Source organism: Dermacentor albipictus, chromosome 1 (assembly GCF_038994185.2).
Source record: "Dermacentor albipictus isolate Rhodes 1998 colony chromosome 1, USDA_Dalb.pri_finalv2, whole genome shotgun sequence".
Taxonomy (NCBI): domain Eukaryota; kingdom Metazoa; phylum Arthropoda; class Arachnida; order Ixodida; family Ixodidae; genus Dermacentor; species Dermacentor albipictus.
The window spans coordinates 35,789,028-35,814,656 of record NC_091821.1 but is presented as its reverse complement, the minus strand read 5'-3'; the positions used below and the strand labels follow the sequence as shown (position 1 = coordinate 35,814,656).

At 47.6% G+C, this 25,629-nt stretch overlaps 1 protein-coding gene and 11 non-coding genes across 12 annotated transcripts; all 12 read left to right on the top strand.

Annotated features, from left to right (window-relative positions):
- Positions 1 to 667: 667 nt before the first annotated feature.
- Positions 668 to 739, top strand: TRNAP-CGG (transfer RNA proline (anticodon CGG)). The gene has a single exon. It is a non-coding gene; the product is annotated as a tRNA-Pro (tRNA).
- Positions 740 to 5,348: 4,609 nt separating this feature from the next.
- On the top strand, positions 5,349 to 5,420 carry TRNAP-CGG (transfer RNA proline (anticodon CGG)). The gene has a single exon. It is a non-coding gene; the product is annotated as a tRNA-Pro (tRNA).
- A 4,325-nt stretch (positions 5,421 to 9,745) lies between these two features.
- Positions 9,746 to 9,817, top strand: TRNAP-CGG (transfer RNA proline (anticodon CGG)). The gene has a single exon. It is a non-coding gene; the product is annotated as a tRNA-Pro (tRNA).
- A 137-nt stretch (positions 9,818 to 9,954) lies between these two features.
- TRNAP-CGG (transfer RNA proline (anticodon CGG)) lies at positions 9,955 to 10,026 on the top strand. The gene has a single exon. It is a non-coding gene; the product is annotated as a tRNA-Pro (tRNA).
- Positions 10,027 to 15,050: 5,024 nt separating this feature from the next.
- On the top strand, positions 15,051 to 15,122 carry TRNAP-CGG (transfer RNA proline (anticodon CGG)). Its single transcript has one exon. It is a non-coding gene; the product is annotated as a tRNA-Pro (tRNA).
- Positions 15,123 to 15,259: 137 nt separating this feature from the next.
- TRNAP-CGG (transfer RNA proline (anticodon CGG)) lies at positions 15,260 to 15,331 on the top strand. The gene has a single exon. It is a non-coding gene; the product is annotated as a tRNA-Pro (tRNA).
- A 346-nt stretch (positions 15,332 to 15,677) lies between these two features.
- Positions 15,678 to 15,749, top strand: TRNAP-CGG (transfer RNA proline (anticodon CGG)). Its single transcript has one exon. It is a non-coding gene; the product is annotated as a tRNA-Pro (tRNA).
- A 4,052-nt stretch (positions 15,750 to 19,801) lies between these two features.
- On the top strand, positions 19,802 to 19,873 carry TRNAP-CGG (transfer RNA proline (anticodon CGG)). Its single transcript has one exon. It is a non-coding gene; the product is annotated as a tRNA-Pro (tRNA).
- A 137-nt stretch (positions 19,874 to 20,010) lies between these two features.
- Positions 20,011 to 20,082, top strand: TRNAP-CGG (transfer RNA proline (anticodon CGG)). The gene has a single exon. It is a non-coding gene; the product is annotated as a tRNA-Pro (tRNA).
- Positions 20,083 to 20,204: 122 nt separating this feature from the next.
- Positions 20,205 to 24,972, top strand: LOC139054853 (uncharacterized). The gene is made up of 2 exons (XM_070532519.1): positions 20,205 to 21,531; positions 24,695 to 24,972. The coding sequence occupies exon 1, from the start codon at positions 20,276 to 20,278 to the stop codon at positions 21,509 to 21,511; it is 1,236 nt and encodes a 411-aa protein (XP_070388620.1). The 5' UTR covers positions 20,205 to 20,275; the 3' UTR covers positions 21,512 to 21,531; positions 24,695 to 24,972.
- Positions 24,973 to 25,107: 135 nt separating this feature from the next.
- Positions 25,108 to 25,179, top strand: TRNAP-CGG (transfer RNA proline (anticodon CGG)). The gene has a single exon. It is a non-coding gene; the product is annotated as a tRNA-Pro (tRNA).
- A 133-nt stretch (positions 25,180 to 25,312) lies between these two features.
- On the top strand, positions 25,313 to 25,384 carry TRNAP-CGG (transfer RNA proline (anticodon CGG)). The gene has a single exon. It is a non-coding gene; the product is annotated as a tRNA-Pro (tRNA).
- Positions 25,385 to 25,629: the final 245 nt, after the last annotated feature.

Here is a 25,629-nt window from a genome sequence, read left to right as displayed (position 1 = left end):
GTTTTCTTAGATTGCTCTGATTCAATTTTCTTGTGGGACGTCCTACAGAGGACACGCTTAAAAAGGATTTTCCCCTAACGCCATTCAGAATTCGGTTCTTGCCATTTGCGCAAACAGGAGACGTGCCATATGATGTCATGACGCTGGTTACAATGCACAGTGTCTGGAAAACAAGAATGGATGTCAGACACGAGCATGTTGATCCCAAGCCAGCCAAGATATATTTTGCTGAAAGTATTTCATATGTTAGAGATGGGTTAAAGGCTGTTAACGGGCCACCTGAATGGTTGCCCATAATCGAATAGTTATGGCAGGTTAAACCATAATAACCAACCTACGCGGTACGAGCTGAAAGTCCCGTTTTTAGTATGTATCGACATGTGTCCAGTTATGTTGAATTCAGAGATACGAATTACTGTGTGACGTCTAACTGACGAAATCCGGAAATAAGGAAAAAAAAGCTCGTCATGGTCTAGTGGTAGGATTCTCGCTTCGGGTGCGAGAGGTTCCGGGTTCAAATCCCCGACGAGCCCTTTACTCTTTTGTTTTTCCCTGTCAGCCCAAATGCGACCGCGATGCTTACACGTCCTCTAGTTTCTTCTTTATATTTTGCAGTCAGACAAGATATCGAGAAGGTATAAATGGGTCGCACAATTCGAGTACCGCCGGCTCGTTGGTCTAGGGGTATGATTCTCGCTTCGGGTGCGAGAGGCCCCGGGTTCAAATCCCGGACGAGCCCTTTAATCTTTTGTTTTCCCTGTCAGCCCGAATGCGACCCCAATGCTTAATTGTCCTCTAGTTTTTTCTCCTGTCAGCCCGAATGCGACCCCAATGCTTACTTGTCCTCTTGTTTCTTTATATTTTGCGGTCAGACAAGATATCAAGAAGGTATAAATGTGTCGCACATTGCGCGTACTGCCGGCTCGTTGGTCTAGGGGTATGATTCTCGCTTCGGGTTCGTCCGGGTTCAAATCCCGGACGAGCCCTTTAATCTTTTGTTTTTCCTGTCAGCCCGAATACGACCCCATGCTTACTTGTCCTTTAGTCTCTTCTTTATATTTTGCAGTCTGACAAGATATCAGGAAGGTATAAATATGTCGCACATTTCGAGCACTGCCGGCTCATTGGTCTAGAGGGGGCTGGTGACAAGGAGAGCGCCAGCAATGCAGAAGCGACATCGAAGGCAGCGAAAGATACAGATGTATTTGTTACCCTCGAAAAGAAAGATGGGACGACAACGGGTCCTGCAGAAGAGCGGGAGAAAAGCAAGGAAAACTGCGTTGTAGTTGATGAAGCCGCATGCGAGACAGAAGGTGGGGATCCGCCCCCAAGCAGCGACCCTATGGATACGAGCGGCAACGCTACCTTTAAGAGGCCGCTAGACGCTGCCGACGGGAAAACAGCTGCAAAGAACCATGCCGACGGGCCACCTGCAAAGACAACTTTGACGAGAAGGAGCAGTTTCAAGCCCTCTCCAAACATTCATCGGGATAGGAAGGCCGGCGACAAGCCACAGCCGTCCGCGGACCACACCAGACCACCAGATGGGCCCGGAGGCGTCTAGCCCCTGGCTAGACGCTGTGTTGAGCACCGTGCTCCGGGCCTCTGTAACTTTCTCGTATTAGCAATGGCAACCAACCCAACGCTTAGCTTAGGCACGCTAAACGTAAGAGGTCTGGCCGCCAAGCGTAAACAAAGCCAAGTGTACCGGATGATGGTGGACCAAGACCTCGACGTTCTGGCCGTGCAAGAGACAAAGGTTGAAGGGGAGGAGGAGACCCGGGGCATGGTGCTAAGGTTTACGTCTTTGTACTACGCGGTAGTGAGCCATGCTAAAGGTGCGTCGGTGGGTGTTATTTTATTTATTAGGAAACTATCGAAAATTATTTCTCATGCCCTTCAGGCAGGTTAGTGTACGTTGACTTTAATGTTGGTAATGATTCGTGGCGTGTTCTGTGAGTATATGCACCTAATGTTTGTGAAGAGCGCACTCTGTTTTTTTCATCCTTAAGGATGCACATTTGCATGAACAGAGAAGTGATAATTCTGGGTGATTTTAATTGTGTACTCCAAGATCGGGAGAGAACAGGCCGAAGAACAAATGACAAAAGCTGCCATGTCCTTACTGAGTTATTAGCCGAGTTCGACCTGGACAACGTGGCTGACTGTCTGGTTGGAACACGCGAGGTTCATTACACACACTTCCAGGGCAATAGCACGCTCGTCTAGACAGAATGTACGTGTCACTAGACGTAATACTCCTGTCTAACAGCTACGGTGTCACGCCTCTTTCATTCACTGATCACTGTTTGGTCGAGACGTATCTTGGACGCAAAGCAAAACACCACAATTTCACGTGGGAGATGTGGAAAATGAATTCCAAATTGTTAACCGACGAGCTTTTTCTAAGCAAAGTACAGGAATATTTGAAAGAAGTGGGAAATAACTTGTTGCGAGTCACCGAAAGGTGGGAAAGATTTAAACAACGAATTAAACTAGCCGCCATCGATCGCTCCTGCAAAATAAAGTACGAAGAAAGAGTTAAAGAGAGAGAACTAAGGGTGGTGTTGGAAAAGTTAACGGCCTTAGAGTGCAGCCAACCGGGCGCATGCAAGGACGATCTGCGTAGCATCAAATCGAAATTGGAGCTATGCGATGAAGAGCAATATCGGGGAGCGATTATGCGCGCAAGGGCTCAGGCATTGACAGCAGACGAGGCTCCATATAAACGCGCGCTCGGTCTTGAAAGGAGGCATGCACGGCGTAACCACGCAGATGTACTTATCACGAAATAATCGACTGTGAGTACATAGCACAAGTGTTTTTCCGGCATTTTCAACAGCTGTTTGCATCGAGTACTGTTGACGTAGACGCCTTTAGAGCCACGTTTTTGGGACGCCTGCCACAACTCATCGACGACACGAAGAACAGACTAGAGGCACCGATATCAGCACATGAAGTGGAAAGGGCAATTGATAATTTAAAAACTGGAAAATCGCCTGGTCCGGATGGCCTTTGCGCCGCTTTTTATAAAAAGTTTGAATCAGACTTGTCGCCTCTTCTCGCTGACGTCTTTAACGAAGCGTATGACGTAAACGCATTGCCGTATTCTTTCGGGGAAGCACACACTGTGCTCATCCCTAAGACCGACGAGCCGGCGAAACTAAAACGTGTAACGTCGTACAGACCAATATCACTTACCAACAATAATTACAAAGTATTGATGAAGATCATCGCTGGCAGGTTACAATCAGTAATGGAAATCATGGTAGGTAGGCACCAAACATGCGGCGTCAAGGGACGTACCATTAGCACAAACATACACATAATGCGATCAATTCTAGAATGTTGTGATGCCTTAAGGTCGCGAGTTGCAATTCTCCAACTTGATTTGGAGAAAGCTTTTGACTATGTTGCTCATGTTAATTTAATTGCCATTCTAAAGCATGTAAATGCCGGGTCCGTAATTACTGACGGTGTGGCCATGGCGTACCGGAACGGTAGTACTACGCTTATAATTAGGAAGTCACAGGGGGCCCCCATCAGCATTCAACGTTCCGTGCGTCAGGGCTGCCCAGCCAGACACTCCTGTTCTGCATTTATCTAGAAACTTCGTACCCGCCGTGGTTGCTCAGTGGCTATGGTGTCAGGCTGCTGAGCACGAGGTCGCGGGATCGAATCCCGGCCACGGCGGCCGCATTTCGGTGGGGGTGAAATGCGAAAACACCAGTGTACTGAGATTTAGGTGCACGTTGAAGAACCCCAGGTGGTCGAAATTTCCGGCGTCCCCCACTACGGCATGCCTCATAATCAGAAAGGGGTTTTGGCACGTAAAACCCCATAATTTAATCTAGAAACTTTGTGTTTGGCAGTGATTGAAAACAAATGTATTCATGGGTTTACGATACAAGCATCAGAATTTAAAATCCTGGCCTATGCTGATGTCGTAGCCATGTGTTGCAAAGACAAGGAGAGTGTTTTGCAAACAACAAAATGTTGTTAAAAAACTTTGGTCAAATCACTGGAAGTAAACTGGAGCAAGTGCCCCGGTATTTGGCATGGGGAGTGGCCTCACGTGTCGACAACGCCAGCAAAATACTTGGGTGTACCAGTTGAAGCTTATAAACAGAGCAATGAATACTGGCAGTGCGAGCTTAAAAGGGTTAAAGAGAAGGCTGAGGCGTGGAAAGCCAAACACTTTTCAGTATTTGCCAGGGCTACTGTCTGCAACTTGTTTTTCGTAGCTAAGCTATGGTACGTTATGCAATTCATTTTTTGTAACAGAGCCAATGTACAGAAATTAGAGTATTTGCCGTGTTTGTGTGGAGTTCTGGATGGGAGAGATGCAGCCGCAACAATCTGTTCAGACGAGTGAAAGAGGGAGGGTTAGGGCTGGCCCACTTGTTTGTGAGGCAATTAGTCGGACAGTTCTTTTTCTTCAGGAACAATTATGATCCATTTCTTCAATCGGTTCGCAAGGTTAGACTTGCGCATTTGTTACCAGAGTTTATTATATGCTCTCAATGTGTACCGAGGGCCGTGTTCGGTTTCTATAACGAAATTCTGCTGAGTGTTCGTTTCTTTGCTGTATGGTTTTCCAAAGAATATTTGTTTACGGTCACAAGAAAAAGGCTGCGCAATGATCTGTTGGACAGCCTTTTCCCCCCACCTCGGTACCGAACTATATGTAGTCGAGGCCCAGGCCAGAATGTTTTGAAAAGCGTTAAAAAAAATGCAGGTACCGCCTGGTATAAAACCTTTCTTTTTCCAACTACACACAGGTACACTCTCAGTTGCAAAGTTTTTAGAAGAAAGGGGCTTTTACATGTCATAGGGCTCACATTGCTTCATATGCAAACAAGCAGAGACAAATAGACCATGTTTTTTTACACTGTTGGGAGGGAGTTTTGTTTTGGGATGTTCTACAGCGAACAATGAAGAAAGAATTTCCTCTTGATCCACGTGGCATAAGGTATCTACCGATAGATTATGAGGACGGAACAACTTTCGATCAGATAATGTTAACTGGCCTCTACTGTATATGGCAAGCCCGCATGGCAGGCTTCTCTTGCGATTCCTATGCAAGACCAGCCCATGTTTTCTTTCGAGAACAAATAACATGTTTTCTTGATATGCTTGCTACACATGAGTGTCCTCCGCCTTGGATGGCCAGGATAGAACCCCTGGCTAATCTTAAAGAATCTTAAACAATGCCAGCTAACATATAACAGGCGGCTTTTACTAATTAATTTTTCTTAACGGATGAGAAGTTCATCTGTCTTTGTATATATGTTCCTTATGTTACTCTTCCGATGTACTGCTGATTACCGGCAATAAAGAAAAACAAAGGCTCGTTGGTCTAGGGGTATGATTCTCGCTTCGGGTGCGAGAGGTCCCGGGTTTAAATCCCGGACGAGCCCTTTAAATTTTTGTTTTCCTTGTCAGCCCGAATGCGACCGCGATGCTTACTCGTCTTCTAGTTTCTTCTTTATATTTTGCAGTCAGACAAGGTTTCAAGGAGGTATAAATGTGCCGCACATTTCACGTACCACCGGCTCGTTGGTCCAGGGGGATTACACTTCCGGCCGCAAAAGCCTTCGGACGTGTTTTTCATGTGCTCCAACGGAGCGGTGTTAGCAGTGTTAGCGGCCCAGTTTAGCCGCGGAAACAGGGACGACATGGAAGACAGCCAGGACTACCAAGTGCTCCTGCCTCATTTGCCAAAAGGTCGTATTGTTTTGAATACACTTTTTTTTTGCACGGTGACCTAGGAGCAAGGCCGTACAGAGTTGAAGACTACCGGGATGCCCTTTGACATTTGAAACTGCTGCCTGAGGTTGACGCCTTAGGAGCATTTGAGATGAATCATGTGTGGGCTGTTGCGTTCAAGAGCCATGAAAGCATGAAGAAGTTGTTGACTGCGGGGAATATTACTGTGAAAGGCAGAAAACGTCTGGTAGTAGACCCAAACAACCAAGATGTCCGAGTGAAAATTCACTGGGTCCTCCCTAATGTGACGAACGACGACATACGTGTGGCCTTTGAGCCATACGGCGAGGTTATGGAAACGACAAAGGAGCGCTGGTGTGTCCTTGGTATTTCTGAAAAAGGTACGACAACGCGCGTGCTGAACCTCAAGCTGAAGGCCGGGGTCACGACTGAATATATTCCATATCAAGTACGTGTCGCTGGGGAGCCTATTCTCGTAGGTATTCCAGGCAAGGCGCCACTTTGCTTGCGCTGCCAGGGTAAAGGGCATATCCGCCGCGACTGCCGGATCCCGTGATGCTCACGGTGCCGATGCTTCGGCCATGACGAAAGCGAGTGCGTACCCGCCGTGGTTGCTCAGTGGCTATGGTGTTGGGCTGCTGAGCACGAGGCCGCGGGATCGAATCCCGGCCACGGCGGCCGCATTTCGATGGGAGCGAAATGCGAAAACACCCGTGTGCTTAGATTTAGGTGCACGTTAAAGAACCCCAGGTGGTCAAAATTTCCGGAGTCCTCCACTACGGCGTGCCTCATAATCAGAAAGTGGTTTTGGCACGTAAAACCCCAAATATTATATATTATTAAAGCGAGTGCGTGCCCACGTACGCAAATATAACGGGCCACAGAAAGGACGCTGACATATTGGATAATATTATGGACGAGGCTGAAGCTGAAGAAGCTTCTGCCACGGTGACGAAGGAGCAAAAACCTGTGGAAACGCCTCCGGCAGCGGTACAACAACGTGAGCCAGCTATTCAAACAATAACGTGTGTAAAAAATCAGGCTGGTGCAAACAGTGACGACGCGCACAACAAAATGAATGGAAAATGTCATCAAGGGAAACCTAGTGAAGCTATGGTGATGGTAACCAGCGCGGAAGCTGTGCTAGGCTGGATAGAATCTATGTCACAGTTGACCTTGCAAGGGATTGTGGCCACTATGAAGTGAAACATGTGTCTTTCAGTGACCATAGCCTTGTCATGACTACACTAGGAAGCAACCTCAGAAAAAGCCGTTTTAATTGGGCTTGGTGGAAGTTCAACGTGAAACTTTTGCAAGATGAAAAATTTATGGAGTGTGTGACAAAAAGAGTTAAAAAAATGACATCCAAAGGGCCACATGGGTGGGCAGCTGAGTGGGAAAACTTTAAGAACGACGTCAAGATTATTGCCATTGAAAGGGGAACCATTATTAGTGAAAAGCAAAAGTGTAATGAAAAAGAACTCCAGTGCCAACTCGATTTTCTTATATGTATGTAAAGCGGCAATCCCGGCATGTATATAAAAGCAATTCGCGAAGTGAAAAGCAAACTAGAAGTAATTGCAACCGAAAAGTACAGAGCAGCAGTGATAAGGGCGCGAGCCGAAAAGATATGGTTGGGTGAAACGCCCAACAAGCGAGTGATGTGTGACGAAAGAAGATACGCGGCTCAAAACGAAATACAACAGATCAACTACCGTAACGAACAGACATCAGATAGGAGTAAAATTGAGCAGGCATTTGGCGAACATTACAGCGAATTATTTGCGAATAAAAAAGGCGATAGAACTGGGCTGAGAACCGAGGTTATTAATCTAATGCCTAAGCTCGATGAAGAATGTAAGACGCGAGTAGAACAGCCAATAAGCATAGAGGAAGTGAAAAGTGCCATAAAAGAATTAACTCCAGGAAAAACACCTGGGCCGGACGGAATAGGAGCAGCCTTTTACAAAATATTCATTGAAGAAATCAGCCCAATTTCGCATAACGTTATTAGCAAAGCCTATGAGGAAAAACGATTACCGCCTTCCTTCAGCGCTGCCCATATTGTTTTGATACCGAAGACATATGATCCAACTAGACTGTTATCAGTAGGGACCTATCGCCCAATACCCCTTACAAATCTGGACTATAAGATCTATACCAAAATTTTAGCTAAACGTTTGCAAAGCGTTATGCTTCTCGTTGGGCCGCACCAGACATGTGGAATAAAAGGACGCTCGATATGTACAAGTGTGCATGTGGCCCGCAGCGTTCTAGGATGTTGTGATGCCATCTCGGGACGAGTTGCTACGTTACAACTCGATCTCGCCAAGGCTTTCGACCGTGTCGCACACGATGTTCTTTTCTCGGTGCTTGAACATGTCAATATTGGCAAAGTGTTATTAGAAGGTTTAAACATGGCTTATAATGATTGTACTGTACGCATCATAGTTAACAAGAACCTCACCCAGAGTATTGACGTCCGGTCATCTATAAAACAAGGATGTGCGTTGACATCGCTGCTTTTCGCTCTTTATCATGAACCCTTCTGCCTCAGTCTTATTATTAATGAAAAAGTACACGGTTTCAGGCTTCAGACGCATCATGTGAAAATCCTTGCCAACGCTGATGATGTAGGAATCTTTTGCACTGACCGCAATAGCATAGAATAAGCCATAAGCGTCACCAAAGATTTTTGCAAACAGACAGGTTCCGCGATAAACTGGGAAAAAAGTGTCGGTTTCTGGCACGGAATATGGGACTTTAAACCAGAAAGATTTGCGACCATCACGTGGGCAAGAAGTCCTTCTGCGTATTTAGGCGTGCCTCTCGAGCAATATAAACAAACTGCAGATTACTGGGATGACCTGACGCCAAGGGTGAAGGAAAAAGTTGGAGGGTGGCAAGGCCGCGAATTATCGCTGTTTGCTAGGGCCAGTGCGTGCAATGTTTTTTTGATTGCCAAAGTGTGGTATGCGTTGCAGTTTTTGTCAATGTCACGCGTCAACGTGCAGAAACTGCATCGAATATTTGCGGTTTTTATTTGGGGCTCCAATTGGGAGAGAATCAGCCGCACTAATCTGTTTCGCCCAGTGAAAGACGAAGGCCTCGGCCTTTCTCATCTGTTCATCCGACAAATTGTGTCGCGTTTTATGTTCCTGCGGGAACCGAGAGACCCGTTTTTTGAGAGCGATGATGCAAATGCGCCTTAAGAATGTACTGCCCGAATTTGTTGTGTCTAGTGCGGCTGCAATCGACTGTGGTGTAAAAGGTTACTTCAGGGAATTAGTCACGTCGTTTAGGATACTTAAAACACGCTTCTCATTTGAGTACCTGAGCCTTGTACCGAGAAAGAAACTATATAAAGATTTAATCGATGTAATGATGCCAGTACCACTATACAGATCGCCAAACATTGCGGGCCCAGGGCAAGATGTATTAAAAAGAGTTCGAAAAATGACTGTTAGAGGAGCTGTTAAAACATTCTTTTTCAAATTACATACAAACACACTCCCTGTAAAAACATGGCTCGATGAAAAGGGAATATTTGTACCGTGGACAACAAACTGCCTTTTGTGCAAGAAACCAGAAACAATCGAACACGCGTTCATTGATTGTTTGGATCCTGTCTTTTTTTGGGATGTTTTGCAACGAATCCTGAAGAAAGAGTTACCGATAACACCACACGGAATTCGATCTCTCAGTACAGAATGAAAACAGCTTCCCCTATGACATGATCATGATACTGGGGCTACATAGCCTTTGGATCACAAGAATGGGAGTCAGGCACGCAGACCCCAAGGCAAAGTCAGCCAGAGAAAACTTTATAGAGAGCATAACCTGCATGCGCGAGGTATATAGTACTTTAACCGAGCCACCAGCATGGATTTGGGTACTTGAGTTGGTACGAAGGAAAAATTTTTTTAAGTAACCACACTGGTCAAGCAGACCAAGGTGGGTTTTATGTATGTACATGCCTTTTCTGAATAAAAGTGTTTAAAAAAAGAAAAAAAAAAGCTCGTTGGTCTAGGGGTATGATTCTCGCTTCGGGTGCGAGAGGTCCCGGGTTCAAATCCCGGACGAGCCCTTTAATCTTTTGTTTTCCTTCCTTGTCAGCCCGAATGCGACCGCGATGCTTACTCGTCCTCTAGTTTCTTCTTTATATTTTGCAGTCAGACGAGGTATCAAGGAGGTATCAATGTGCCGCGCATTTCGAGTACCACCGGCTCGTTGGTCTAGGGGTATGATTCTCGCTTCGGGTGCGAGAGGTCCCGGGTTCAAATCCCGGACGAGCCCTTTAATCTTTTGTTTTCCTTCCTTGTCAGCCCGAATGCGACCGCGATGCTTACTCTTTTTTCTTTTTTATTTATTACCGGTTTTTCGCAGAACGTGCAGTTTCAACACATTACAGTATTACACTTGCAATACAAAAAAAAAAACAAAGAAAAGAGTCACACCGTACAATAAAAGCCGTCTGTCCCTATTGGACAGGCGTTGTCAACTTAAAATTCCTTCATGGCTGTCAGAGGTTCTAGCCTCCACAGCCATTCCGGAACACATTGTTGCATTTTCTGTATTTCTATAAATCGTGACATACATTCTCTGAAATAAACGCGCGCGGGCCTAGCGTCAGGATCACAATAGTACCCTGCCATACGAGCGCGCCATATACAGTGGAGAGCGTTTAACATAATAAAATCATATGGAACCCCGTCATCATCCTTAATTGTCAGATACCTTATCCCTTGGGGGTCCACTGGTAGCTCTTTTTTCAGGGTTCGCTTTAACACGTCCCAGAAAAAAAAGCCCTCCCAACATTCCAAGAAAACATGATCTATGGTCTCCTGCTTTTTGCAGATCAAGCAATGGGTTCCCCATGGTACGATACATCCTCGCTCTTCAATGAAAGTCTTCACGGAGAGCGTTCCGGTGTGAAGCTTAAAAAAAAATGTTTTTACCCCTAGTGGCACCTCCATGCGTTTTACCCGTTTAAGTACATCAAGTCCTGGCCCTCCACTGTAAATGGCTCTGTATAACGGCACTGGAAAAACAATGTCACACACATCTTTATACAATCTTTTCCTTTTCACTTCGCAAAGGTAATCCATGGAAAATCGAACAGAAAGAAATCTTACGCTGTCGACCACTTCCTTAAAGTAGCCACGAAGTGATCCGGTAACGCTTGCCGTACTAACAACATGTGCCGGCAAAGCGCCGCTCAACCTGAGCTGGCATACGGTGCGCAGAAAAGGTTGGCGCACATCGCGAAAAAACAAGAATCGGTTTACCAGTTGTCTAACAAAAAGATGAACCAAACCCACACCCCCGTCCTTCACTCTTCTAAACAAATTTGTTCGGCTGCACCTTTCCCATGTTGACCCCCAGATGAAAACAGCAAACACTCTGTGCAGCATTTGCACATTTGCTCTCGAACAATACAACGCTTGCATGACATAATATAACTTGGTGACAAAAAACATATTACATACTGTAGCCCTTGCAAAAATAGACAGCTTCGCACCCTTCCATCTGTCCGCCTTTTCTTTCATTTCATCGGCTTGACTCCTCCAATATTCATCACTACTATTGTAGCTATTGAGAGGAACACCCAAATACCTCGTCGGCGTTTTGACCCATCTTAGGTTCGCGAAGTTGTCCGGTGCAGACACCCATTTGCCGTGCCACAGGCCTAGGGATTTGCCCCAATTTATTCTACTACCCGTGACATCACAGAAATGTTTCACTACCGACACTGTTTCCGTTACACTTGGTTTGTCTGTGCAACACACTGCAATGTCATCTGCGTATGCGAGCAACTTCACCTCTGTCGCTGCTAATTTGAAACCACGTATTTTGTCGTTTCCGTTAATTACTACACACATTGCTTCAATGTAGATGGCAAATAACAGTGGACTGAGGGGACAGCCTTGGCGTACTGAACGCCTGATGTTAATGGGGGCCCCCAGAGACTTATTGACAATTAATCTTGTTGTGCAATTCTGGTACGCCAAGGCCACGCCCTCACTGATGATGGAGCCGACATTAACATGATCCAAGATGGCAAACAAAATAACGTGAGCGACACAATCGAACGCTTTCTCCAAATCGAGCTGAAGAACTGCAACGCCACCGTCGGTGACGTCACAGCACTCGAGCACGCACCGCATTTGATGGATGTTAGAAAAAATGGACCGCCCCTTGATGCCGCAAGTTTGGTGGTCTCCGACAATTTCCTTGATGACGCCTTGAAGTCTCGCAGCTAAAACCTTCATAAAGATCTTGTAATCAATGTTTGTTAGTGATATAGGTCTATAGGATGACACGAATCTGAGTTTGTCAGCTTGATCACTCTTAGGGATTAGTATTGTGTGCGCTTTTCCAAATGATGGGGGCAATAATTTCTTCTCGTACGCGTCATTAAATACGTCTGCTAACAATGGGGCCAGTTCTCTTTTGAAATCCTTATATAACCCCGCACAGAGTCCATCAGGTCCAGGCGACTTGCCTGAGTTCAAATCCTCGATTGCCTTTTCAACCTCGTGCTCGGTAATGTTGCCTTCCAATCGTTCTTTAGCGTCATCTCCCAGTCTCGGCATCCGCTGAAGAAACTCGGCTTTGAAACTCTCTACATTCGCTGCCTGAAATGCAAAGAGCGACTGGTAGTACTGAAAGAAGGCGCGTCGTATGCTTTCGTTCTCGTCGACAACAACCCCGTTCATTAAAATCTTATCGACATGGTTTCGCCGTCCGTGCGCCTTCTCGAGTCCAAGCGCCCTTTTTGTGGGCGTCTCCCCCGCCGCTAATACATCTGCTCGTGCTCGCACGATGGCACCTTGATAACGTTCTTTATCGAACTGTTCAAGCTTTTCCTTGACGCTCCGCACATCGTCTTTGTACAGACCAGGCTCTCTGCACTCAAGAGTTATCAGCTGCTGAAGTAGCGTTCGCAAACCCTTTTCTTTATATTCCCTCTCAAATTTGAGGCAACTTGACCTTTCTAAGGCTTTCATTTTAACTTCTTGTTTAAAACATTCCCACTTTTCAGCTATTGTTTCAGCTGCATCTTCTCGTATTCCATTAATGGCATCCCGTACTGCCTTTACAAAAGATTCATCATTTAATAACACGGCATTCATTTTCCACATCTCCCAATTAAACTCATGTTTGCGTTTCCCTATACCGACATTACATATTACGAGACAATGATCTGAGAACGATACGGGCACTACAGAAAAACCGTGGCAGCTTGGAATTGTATCCAGCGAAATGTAGATTCGGTCCAACCGCGCATGGCTACTGCCCTGAAAACGTGTAAAAGTCACGCCACGCCCCCCTTCCAGACACTCAAAAACGTCATCGAGTTCATTTTCACTGATTAGTTTGGACAAGACTTCACTGCTTCTGTCACGCACACCGGCATTATTGGCTCTGTCTCTAGCGCTCATTACACAATTGAAGTCTCCTAACAGCATAACGCGCTTATCGCATCGAACATGCTGCGAAAGGTTCGAAAAGAAACGGGCACGCTCTTCCACTGTATTGGATGCATATACGCATATGATGCGGAACTGAAATTCGCAAAAAACAATATCGCAAAAAACAATCCTTCCAGACTGACAAGAAAAGGTACTTTGAATTTCCAGTCCTGGCAGTTTCTTTACAAAAAGAATGCACCCCCCAGCCGTGCCTAACGCATGGCTTACCACCGCAAAATACCTAGTCGTGAAACGGCGCACCATGCTCCCGGTCTCCTCCTCCCCGTCAACCTTAGTTTCCTGGACGGCTAGTACGCCGACATCGTGGTCAGTGACCAACCGTAGGACCCGACTTTGCCTACGACTAGCCGCCAACCCTCTCACGTTTAAAGTGGCTATATTAAGGGACGGTATCTGAGCCATGGTGAGCTAAAGAGAAAAGTAGGCCCGGAGCATGGTGCTTACCGTTCACGACTAGCCCTCGGCTAGCCGCCTCCGGGACCTCCCGGTTTCCCGGCGTTGTTTGTGGCCGGCACTTTGTCCGCAGGCTTTCGCTCAGGTGGGACATTCGGCTTCGGTTTTAAGCTCATCCGCCTCCAAAGTGGTGTCTTTGTCGGCGGCCCTTCGCTGGTGCTGGTCGCACCGTCGTTGCGGTCCTTAGTCTGGTCATGAGGGCGCTTGACTGGGGCACCAGGAGTCGAAGTCCGGTCGCCGTCAAGGACGGCCCCGTCCTGCTGCATCGCCGTCGTGCCGTTGTCGAGCGGGTCTTCACTACTGCTCCGCGTGGACGGGCTCATAGCGGTCGCGACCTGTACCGTCCCACGCGGTTTCAGGGTAGGCTCAGCCACCTTGCAGTCTACGGCCGAACTCGTCGTCCCACTGGCTGTCGCTGTCGAGACCGTGTCTAGCGTTCCTTTAGCAGCGTCCTCCGCTTCGGCCACGTCCATGACATGCTCTGCCGCAACGTCGCTAGCTACTGGGCCTGTTACGGTGGCATAAGATCTTACGCAGTCAGCGTCGACGTGGCCGAAACGTCTGCATAAGGTACAGCGGGGGACCCTGCACTCACGGCGGACGTGTCCCGTGCCGTGGCAGCGCAGGCACTGCATCGGTCGACCGGGCACGACGACCAAGGCCAACTCTCCGCCGACGCGTATCTGATGTGGCAGGTCCTCTACTTTCATGCCGCTCTTCAATTTCAGAATGATGGTCCTTGTGGTTGAGGTCTTCGCTCCCATGCCTTCGACGCGCCATCGCTCCCGGCTCACCTCCTCCACCTTGCCGAAGGCCGCGAATGCCGTCCGAACGTCCTCGTCGGCAACGCCGTACAGCAGCCAGTGAAGCCGTAGCTTCACCTGCTGATCCTGCGGGTCAACGATGACGCACCGCCGTCCCTTAACTTGAAGTTCCTTAAGGTCCAGCATCCTTCTTGTGGCAGTCGCCTCGTTGAAGGTCACTGCCCAGACGTGGTTGATCTGGTACGCCCCTATGCATACCACATCAGGCAGCAGGCCCGTCGGCAAAAGGGCGTCCCTGAAATCTTCCACCTTGTACGGTCTCGCACGTACATCACCGTGCAAAAAGACGGTATTAATCACTACTTGACCTTTAGGCAGTTGCGGCAAAATAAAGGCGTACTCCTTATCATCGTTTAGCCTGGTTCCGCGGCCAGAAGTGGCCGCTGTCGCTGCTCCACTGGAGCCCATGATTCTGCTGACCGCTCAGCTCGGCTGCCGGAAGCAGAATGACCGCGATGCTTACTCGTCCTCTAGTTTCTTCTTTATATTTTGCAGTCAGACGAGGTATCAAGGAGGTATCAATGTGCCGCGCATTTCGAGTACCGCCGGCTCGTTGGTCTAGGGGTATGATTCTCGCTTCGGGTGCGAGAGGTCCCGGGTTCAAATCCCGGACGACCCCTTTAATCTTTTGTTTTCCTTCCTTGTCAGCCCGAATGCGACCGCGATGCTTACTCGTCCTCTAGTTTCTTCTTTATATTTTGCAGTCAGACGAGGTATCAAGGAGGTATCAATGTGCCGCGCATTTCGAGTACCGCCGGCTCGTTGGTCTAGGGGTATGATTCTCGCTTCGGGTGCGAGAGGTCCCGGGTTCAAATCCCGGACGACCCCTTTAATCTTTTGTTTTCCTTCCTTGTCAGCCCGAATGCGACCGCGATGCTTACTCGTCCTCTAGCTTCTTCTTTATATTTTGCAGTCAGACGAGGTATCAAGGAGGTATCAATGTGCCGCGCATTTCGAGTACCGCCGGCTCGTTGGTCTAGGGGTATGATTCTCGCTTCGGGTGCGAGAGGTCCAGGGTTCAAATCCCGGACGACCCCTTCAATCTTTTGTTTTCCTTCCTTGTCAGCCCGAATGCGACCGCGATGCTTACTCGTCCTCTAGTTTCTTCTTTATATTTTGCAGTCAGACGAGGTATCAAAGAGGTATCAATGTGCCGCGCACTTCGAGTACCGCCGGCTCGTTGGTCTAGGGGTATGATTCTCGCTTCGGGTGCGAGAGGTCCCGGGTTCAAATCCCGGACGACCCCTTTAATCTTTCGTTTTCCTTCCTTGTCAGCCCGAATGCGACCGCGATGCTTACTCGTCCTCTAGTTTCTTCTTTATATTTTGCAGTCAGACGAGGTATCAAGGAGGTATCAATGTGCCGCGCATTTCGAGTACCGCCGGCTCGTTGGTCTAGGGATTCTACTTCCGGCTACCGTTCGGTGCGGACGCAGAATGACTTGCTCCGGTGGGGCGGTGTTTGCGGCCAGCCGAGCCGCGGAAACAGGTTTATTGGCGATGAAGACAAAGAATACCAAGTTGTTTTGCCGCAATTGCCTACAGGACCCTGCGTTTTGAATACTGTATTCCTTCACGGGGACGTGACGGCAAGACCTTTTCGTGCCGAAGATTTCCGGGACATGCTGGCTCGTCTGGGACTACTGTCCGAGGTTGTCACCTTGGGTGCGTTCCAGATGAACCACGTTTGGGCGGTTACGTTCAGGAACTCGGAATCTACAAAAAAAAAATATGTTGGCGTGCGGCGAAGCTGAGGTGAAAGAAAGAAGGTGCCTAGTGTTTGACCCGGCTAACCAGGAGATACGCGTAAAGGTTTTCTGGCTCCTTCACCATGTTACAGACGAAGACGTACGCGCGGCACTCGCAGCATATGGAAAAGCCGGAGACGTGACCAGACAACGCTGGCGTGTGCAAGGCATCACGGACAAAGGTTCGACAACGCGCACCGTAACCTTGAAGCTGAAGGCGGGAGTGACCATCGAGGATCTGCCACATCAGTTTCGAGTAGCCGGTATGTTGGCACTTCTCGTAGCCCCTGGAAGGGCTCCCTTATGCTTGAGGTGCAACCGCACGGGACATATCAGGAGGGATTGTCGCGTACCACGCTGCGCTATTTGCCGGCGCTTTGGCCACGACGACAGCCAGTGTGTGCGGACGTATGCGAACATCGCAGGCCCCGCAAAGTCTGACGAGGTGTTACAAGAGCACGTCATGGATGCCGCTGATGCCGAGGAAGCGGCTGGTGGGTCCGACGTTACGCAAGGCTCAAAGGCAAAAGTCCTCGCTAAGCCTGACGGGGCCAGCAGCACTGTCAAGCATGGAAAGGACGATAAAGTGCAAAGAACAGAGGCGGACGCGGAAAAGTCTGCCAAGGACGCAGTGACTAAGGTCGCCACAAAGGACAGCAGCAAAGACAAAAAGAAGACGGAACCGGAGAAGGCAACCCCTATGGACACCAGTGGCCCAAGTGGTACGGCGCCGAAGAGGTCCCTTGAGGACCACTGTTTAGTTATGTTTGCGTTGGGCCCTAGAAAACCAAAATTTAATTGGGCGTTGTGGAAATTAAACTCTAAACTACTAGATGATGATGTTTTTGTTCAGAAAATTAAAGATCATATTCATAACCTATTAGAAAAGGACCATCAAAGTATTGCAGAAGCATGGGAATGGTTCAAGCAGGAAACGAAGTTAATGGCAATGGAAAGATCATGCACCTTACGACGGGAGGAACAAAGAAAAGAAAAAGAGTTGCAGTGTCAACTTAACTTCTACTTAACAATGGAAGGTGCTTGCCCAGGTAGCTTTGCGAAGGGAATAAAAGAAGTAAAAGCTCAGTTAGAAAGCGGCGATCAAGAGAAATATCGTGGTGCGGTTATACGTGCGCGCGCAGAAAGATTATGGTGCGGTGAAGTACTGACCAAAAGAGCTCTGTCGGACGAAAAAGGCTACGCTTCACGAAAGGAGATAAGGGCCATCACGTATGGAAACGCAATTGTACATGAAAACCAACACATTCAGCAGGCCTTTTATGAATATTACAGCGAGTTGTTAGGCAGTAAACGCGAGCACTCGAAAGGTTTCGATAGTGAATTTTTAACGCTGCTTCCAAAGTTGGAGGAGGACGCAAGGCTGAACCTTGAGCAGCCAATTACTATCGCAGAAATAGAACAAGCAATAAAAGATTTAGATGTACGTAAAGCGCCAGAGCCTGACGGATTAGGCGCCGCATTTTGTAAGGCGTTTAAAAAGGAAATGGCAATAATTTTGCATCAGGTAATTAATGAGGCATATGAGAAACAAGTTCTACCACCTTCGTTTCGTGAGAGCCATGTGGTATTAATACCAAAGAGTCAAGACCCTCAAACTCTACTCTCGGTGCGGGCATATCGTCCCATTAGCCTTACAAATACAGACTACAAAATATACACGAAAGTTCTCGGGAGGCGACTACAGTCGGTCATACAGAAGTTAGTTGGACCACACCAAACGTGTGGAATAAAAGGACGTTCCATTATGACAAACATCCATGTGGTACGCACGGTCCTTGAGTGTTGTGATGCCTTTTCAGAGAAGGTGGCAATATTACAGTTGGACCTTGAAAAGGCATTCGATAGGGTGGCGCATAAAATCCTTTTTCTTATACTTGAACATGTGAACGTTGGATGTATGTTACTAGAAGGTGTTAAAATGTGTTACAATCAAATAGTTTCTAAGATTATAATTAATAATACATTATCAGAAAATATACAAATCCAATCTTCTTTGAGACAAGGTTGCTGTTTGTCACCTTTGCTTTTCGCATTATATTTAGAGCCATTTTGTTTAAAGGTACTTTTGTGTAGTGAAATCGTAGGTTATAGGGTAGGCACTAGTGAAATAAAGATACTAGCATACGCAGATGACGTAGCAGTGTTCTGCCGGGATAAAGAAAGCGTTAATAAAGCGGTTGATGTGGCCAAAAGTTTTTGTAAAATGTCAGGAAGTGTCATTAATTGGGGAAAATCAGTAGGCATATTGCATGGGGGTTGGGAACATTTTCCCAGTGAAATGGAAAGTGTACAGTGGACGACTACCCCTATGAGGTACCTCGGTGTACCACTACAGCATTTTCGGGACACGAAAGATTACTGGAAAGAGCAATGCACAGAAGTGAAGGAAAAGACAAAACAATTTGGTGGGAGGGACCTGTCCATGTTCGCGAGAGCAACCGTATGCAACCTCTTTCTCGTCGCCAAGATTTGGTTCGTGCTGCAGGCCATATGCGCATCAAGAACGAGCATACAAAAACTGCACCGGGAATTTGCCGTATTTATCTGGGGATCTGTGTGGGAACGTACCAGCCGCACCAATTTGTTCACATCGGTTAAACGAGGCGGCCTGGGCCTAGCTCACTTGTTTTTGAGGCAAGTGGTTTCACGTTTTATGTTCTTGCGCGATCAACAAAATGTATTTTTATTAACTGTGTTTCAGGAGTGTCTGAGTGACGCTTTACCAAATTATATTGTGTCAACACGACCAGCGAGAACAACTATCAAGGGCTTCCTGCGTGAAGTTGTATGGGCGTACCAATTCTTGTGCACGCGTTTTTCTTTAGAGTATTTAAGCAGTGTTAAGCGAAAGAAACTCCACAAAGATGTTGTCGACACATTGCTGCCTACACCTATATATAGGACGAAGTTTTGTATAGAAAATGGAGGAAATGTGTTAAAAAGGGTAAAGCGGATGCCGGTGCGCTCGTCAGCCAAGTCCTTTTTCTTTCAACTTCACAGTGAAACGTTACCGGTTAAGCCATGGCTCGAACAAAAAGGCTTGTTTGTAGCATGGTCAGTAAACTGTTTGATATGCAGAAAACCAGAAACCATAGAGCACATGTTCCTGGACTGCCCAGACGCAGTATTCTTGTGGGACATTTTGCAACGAACATTAAAAAAGGAGCTACCGGTGACGCCGTACGGAATCCGTTTTCTCCCTACATCAAATGACGATGGAGTCCCTCAAGATATGTTGATGTTATTGTGTCTACACAGTCTATGGAAAACACGAATGGCGATACGTCATGAGCATATTAATATTCAGTCTTCAAAGGAAAACTTTATTGAGAGCATGGTCCTCATGCGGGAAGTGTACAAGGCCAGAAACGAGGACAATGACTGGATTTCAGTATTAGATGAGTTGGCATCTATGAAGTGCTTTTAAATGCCTCGCGTCAGCCTCAGAGTGGCAGACGCTTTTAAAATTGTTTCTCGCAGTGTTTTGTTCATATTTGTATGTATTGCAAACCGGCAATAAAGAAAAAAAAAGCTCGTTGGTCTAGGGGTATGATTCTCGCTTCGGGTGCGAGAGGTCCCGGGTTCAAATCCCGGACGAGCCCTTTAATCTTTTGTTTTCCTTCCTTGTCAGCCCGAATGCGACCGCGATGCTTACTCATCCTCTAGTTTCTTCTTTATATTTTGCAGTCAGACGAGGTATCAAGGAGGTATCAATGTGCCACGCATTTCGAGTACCGCCGGCTCGTTGGTCTAGGGGTATGATTCTCGCTTCGGGTGCGAGAGGTCCCGGGTTCAAATCCCGGACGACCCCTTTAATCTTTTGTTTTCCTTCCTTGTCAGCCCGAATGCGACCGCGATGCTTACTCGTCCTCTAGTTTCTTCTTTATATTTTGCAGTCAGACGAGGTATCAAGGAGGTATCAATGTGCCGCGCATTTCGAGTACCGCCGGCTCGTTGGTCTAGACATTCTACTTCCGGCCACCGAGCGTGACGGACGGCGAATCATGAGCTCCAGTGGAGCGGCGACAGCGGCCTTTGTTGGCCGCGGAAACAGGTGGAACACTGAAGATGACGCAGGCTATCAGATTATTTTGCCTCCACTGCCAAAGGGGCGCGTCGTGCTAAACACCGTGTTTTTGCACGGCGACGTGCGAGCTAGACCCTACAAAGTAGAAGATTTCCGGGACGCTCTTGGCCTAACAGGATTGTTGCCGGAAGTGCTGGCCCTGGGGGCCTACCAGATTAACCACGTCTGGGCTGTGACCATGAACACCGCGGACGCCACGAAAAGGATGCTGGAAGTCAAGGAGCTGAAGGTAAAGGGGCGGCGCTGTATCGTGGTCGACCCTCAAGACCAGCAGGTGCGGCTGCGTCTTCATTGGTTAATACATGGTGTGGCCGATGAGGATGTAAGAACGGCGTTGGCGGCTTTCGGTAAAGCCGTACAAGTGACCCGAGAGCGATGGCGAGTTCAGGGTATCAGCGACAAGGGGACGACTACACGGTCCGTCTTGCTCAAGCTCAACAGCGGCGTAAAGGTGGAAGATCTTCCGCACCAAATTAGGGTCGCCGGTGAGCTGGCCCTAGTCGTCGTTCCTGGCAGGCCAATGCAGTGCTTGCGCTGTCAAGGCACCGGTCACGTACGACGAGACTGCAAGGTTCCCCGGTGCTCGCAATGCCGTCGCTTTGGACACGCCGAGGACCAGTGCGTACGTACATACGCCTCTATGACTGGGCCAGCCGAAGGCGACGACACGGCAAGGTTGGTGATGGATGTGGCCGAGGCTGTAGACTCGGCGAAGGAGGCAGAAGACCAGGCAACCCCATGTGCTCTAGGCGTTGTGCTTGCACCTGATGCGGGCGCGGGGACACCACCGGACAAGGAAAGCACTACTGAAGGTGCGGAACAAGAGGCAGCAGAAGCGACCAAGGAAGAAAGCAAGAGCAGCCTAACGGAAGCCAGCGAGCAAATGGAGACAGCTGAGGACCAGTCGGCGAAGAGTGACCCTACGAGCAGCAATGCCGGAGCCTCGGTCAAACGGCCTCTTGAGAAGGCTACGGACAGCAGCGCAGCGAACCAAGGAAGAGGGGAAGACGGGCCGCCTTCGAAGACGCCAACGGGCAGGCGCAGCAGCTACAAGCCACGACCGAACACCGCTAACGCAGACAAGAAGTCCGAGAAGAAGCTGCCACCGCTCTCCAGTGGTACCGGTCCACCGGGTGGCTCCGGGGGCGTCTAGCGGTGTGCTAGGCGCAAAAGGTAAACACCATGCTCCGGGCCAAATCTTTTCACTAGACCTATAATCATGGCTCCCAACCAGTCGCTTAGATTGGCGACGCTAAACGTTCGAGGTCTGGCCGCCAAGCGAAAGCAGAGCCAATTGTGTAGGCTGCTGGTGGACTATGACCTTGACGTGTTAGCCGTGCAAGAGACAAAAGTAGATGGTGATGAAGAGACCCGCAGCATGGTGCAGCGGTTTACGCCACGGTACTACGCGGTAGTGAGCCACGCCTTAGGGACGTCGGCGGGCTGCGTGCTGTTTGTTAGAAAATTACCCGGTGTAACGGTGCAAGGTTTTTATTCATGTCCATCCGGTAGATTAGTTTTCTGTGATTTTGCTTTGCATGGAATTGAATGGCGGGTTGTATGTATTTATGCACCAAATGCGTTGGAGGAACGGGCTTTGTTTTTTTCCATGTTAAAAGAGTATATATCTTCCAAAAAGCAGATGGTTCTGTTAGGTGATTTTAATTGTGTTCTCAGTGCCCGAGATCGCTCTAATAGAGCATTAAGGAGCGATAAAAGTAGGGATGTTTTGAACGAGATAATTACTGAATACGAATTAGTGGATGTGGCTGAATGTATGATAGGGACGCGAGATGTGCGTTTCACGCACTACCAAGGAAATAGCCATGCGCGCTTAGATCGAATTTACTTGTCGCTTCAAGCAATACCAATGTGTAATAGTTACAGTGTATATCCTATTTTCTTCACTGATCATTGTCTGGTTAAATGCGACATAGGAAGGAAGGGAAAAGGCGGCAGCTTCTCTTGGGAGCTGTGGAAAATGAATTCAAACTTAACTACTGACGAAAGTTTCGGAGAATATGTATCGGACTGCATCAAAAAAATTCTAATGAGTGGCGAGGGTGAATTAAAGGATCGATGGGAAGAGTTTAAACAGTGCATTAAAATGAAAGCCATCGATCGTTCCGTCGCAATAATGCATGAAACAAAAAAGAAAGAGAAGGAACTGCGAATAATCTTGGAAAAGCTGACAGAACTGGAGTGCCAAGAACCGGGAGCATACAAAAGCGATATACGGAATATTAAACAGAAACTTGAACTGCATGATGAGGAACGCTATCGCGGAGCGATTGTGCGTGCTCGATCCGAATCCTTTGCGATAGGGGAGGCGCCCACAAAAAGGGCGCTCGGACTGGAAAAATCGCACGCTCGACGAAATCATATTGACGTGATCGAGGTGGGTGGTAACGAAGTTACAGATAATGATAGTATCGCACGTGCGTTTTTTGAACACTACGAAAATCTGTTCGCATTTAGGCAGGTGGACCTAGAACGGTTTAAGACGAACTTCTTGAAAAGAATGCCTCAACTGACTGAAGAAAGAAAAGTTGCATTAGAAACGCCGATAACTGTTTTTGAAGTGGAACGCGCCATTGACAATTTGAATCCTGGCAAGTCACCTGGCCCTGATGGGCTTTGCGCTCTGTGGTACAAGCGGTTTAAAAAGGAATTGTCAGCGGTACTTGTAGCAATTTTTAACGAAGCGTACGATGGTAAGGCGTTACCGCCATCTTTCGGTCAATCACACACGGTGTTGATCCCGAAGACAGAGGATGTAGATAAGTTGAAAAGTGTAACATCATACAGACCGATAGCACTCACAAATGTAGACTATAAGATACTAATGAAAGTCTTAGCAGCTAGACTTCAGTCGGTTGTTAAAGACATAGTCGGACCACACCAAACGTGTGGAATTAAGGGTCGCACTATAGCGACGAATATTCACAAGATGCGCTCAGTTCTTGAGTGTTGTGGCACTCTTGAAGCGTGTGTGGCCATACTTCAGCTGGATCTGGAGAAGGCATTTGATTGCGTAGCGCATGCTATTTTGTTTGCAATATTGCAACACAATAATGTCGGATGCATCGTCACGGACGGTGTAGCTCTGGCGTATTGGAACTGCTCTACCAGACTAATTATTCACAAGGAATTGGGGGCCCCCATTAAAGTGCAGCGTTCCGTGCGTCAAGGCTGTCCCATCAGTCCACTTTTGTTTTGTATATATATTGAAACCTTATGTTTGTCAATAATTGAAAATAATTCTATCCGTGGTTTTTGCTTACAATCTTCAGAGGTAAAACTGCTTGCATATGCCGATGATGTGGCGGTATGTTGTATTGACTACGAAGGCATTGAAGAAACCATTCGAAGTGTTAAATTTTTCAGCGACGTTACAGGAAGCCGAGTAAACTGGGGAAAGTGTCTGGGGTTTTGGCACGGCGTGTGGCCGTCCACCCCGGGCATTTTTGCCAATGTTGTATGGCAGAAAACGCCTGTGAAATACCTTGGTGTCCCACTTGAGGTCTACAAAAATAATAATGACTACTGGCAGCAACAAGCAGAACTCTTACGCGAAAAGGCGAATGCTTGGAGGGCGAATTATCTCTCCATGTTTGCGAGGGCGACCGTGTGTAACATGTTTTTTGTGGCTAAACTATGGTATGTGATACAAGTGATGCACTGTTCTAGGGTAAATGTGCAGAAACTTCATAGGGTTTTTGCGATCTTTGTGTGGGGATCTACGTGGGAAAAGTGCAGTCGTACAAATTTGTTCAGGAGTGTAAAGTGTGGGGGACTTGGACTGGCACACCTTTTTCTCAAACAATTAGTTAATAGATTTTTCTTTTTTCGTGAGGTCAGCGACCCATTTCTGCAAACGGTGTGCCAGGCCAGATTAGGGCGACTGCTACCTGAATATGTTATTAGCACGGAAGTCCTGACGGGGACAGCACAAGGTTTTTTTCGGGAAGTAGTGGCGAGTGTGCGATTTTTGTGTGCGCGTTTTTCTAATGATTACTTATATTCTGTTAAAAAGAGGAAACTGTATAAAGACTTATGTGATATAGTGTTATCAATACCGTTGTACAGGGCGATATACAGCGCAGGCCTGGGCCAGAACGTACTCAAACGGGTTAAAAGAATGCAAGTAGCACCAAGTGCAAAAACTTTCTTTTTCAAACTGCATACCGGAACTCTCCCTGTAAGAACCTTCTTAGAGGAGCGTGGGTTTTATATGCCATGGGGGTCTCACTGCATTATTTGCAAAAAGCCGGAAACGATCGACCACGTTTTCCTTCACTGTTGGAATGCGGTGTTCTTGTGGGATGTGTTGCAGAGGACAATCAAAAAAGAATTCCCACTAGACGCGCATGGAATTAGGTACCTTGCCATAGACAATGAAGAAGGAGTACCTTTCGACCTAATCATGCTGACAGGCCTGCACAGTATATGGCGCTCACGAATGGCTGGCTTCTACTGTGAACCGGACGGAAGACCAGCAAGGCTGTACTTTCGAGAGAGCATTGCTCGGTTATTAGAAGTTGAAAAAACAAAAGAATGTCTTTCTCCCTGGGTAGCCAGGGTAGAACCCTTAGTCACACTAAGGGAATTTTAAGTGACAACGTCAGTCACAACATGACTGATGGCTTTTCGCTCATTGTGTTGACAAAGTATATTGTAACCCTGTCTTGACTTTTCATGTGTTGTAAGTGTATTGTGGTTGCGAAACCCGTAATAAAGAAAAAAAAAGGCTCGTTGGTCTAGGGGTATGATTCTCGCTTCGGGTGCGAGAGGTCCCGGGTTCAAATCCCGGACGAGCCCTTTAATCTTTTGTTTTCCTTGTCAGCCCGAATGCGACCGCGATGCTTACTCGTCCTCTAGTTTCTTCTTTATATTTTGCAGTCAGACGAGGTATCAAGGAGGTATAAATGTGCCGCACGTTTCGAGTACCGCCGGCTCGTTGGTCTAGGGGTATGATTCTCGCTTCGGGTGCGAGAGGTCCCGGGTTCAAATCCCGGACGAGCCCTTTAATATTTTGTTTTCCTTGTCAGCCCAAATGCGACCGCGATGCTTACTCGTCTTATAGTTTCTTCTTTATATTTTGCAGTCAGACGAGGTATCAAGGAGGTATAAATGTGCCGCCCATTTCGAATACAGCCGGCTCGTTGGTCTGGGTCATTCTGCTTCCGGCAGCCGAGCAGAGCGGTTCTCAGAATCATGGGCTCCTGTGGAGCGGCGACAGCGGCCTTTGTTGGCCGCGGAAACAGGTGG

Coding starts and splice junctions, on each gene's coding strand:
- LOC139054853 (XM_070532519.1), top strand. CDS start 20,276: ATGAGCTCCAGTGGAGCGGCGACAGCGGCCTTTGTTGGCCGCGGAAAC.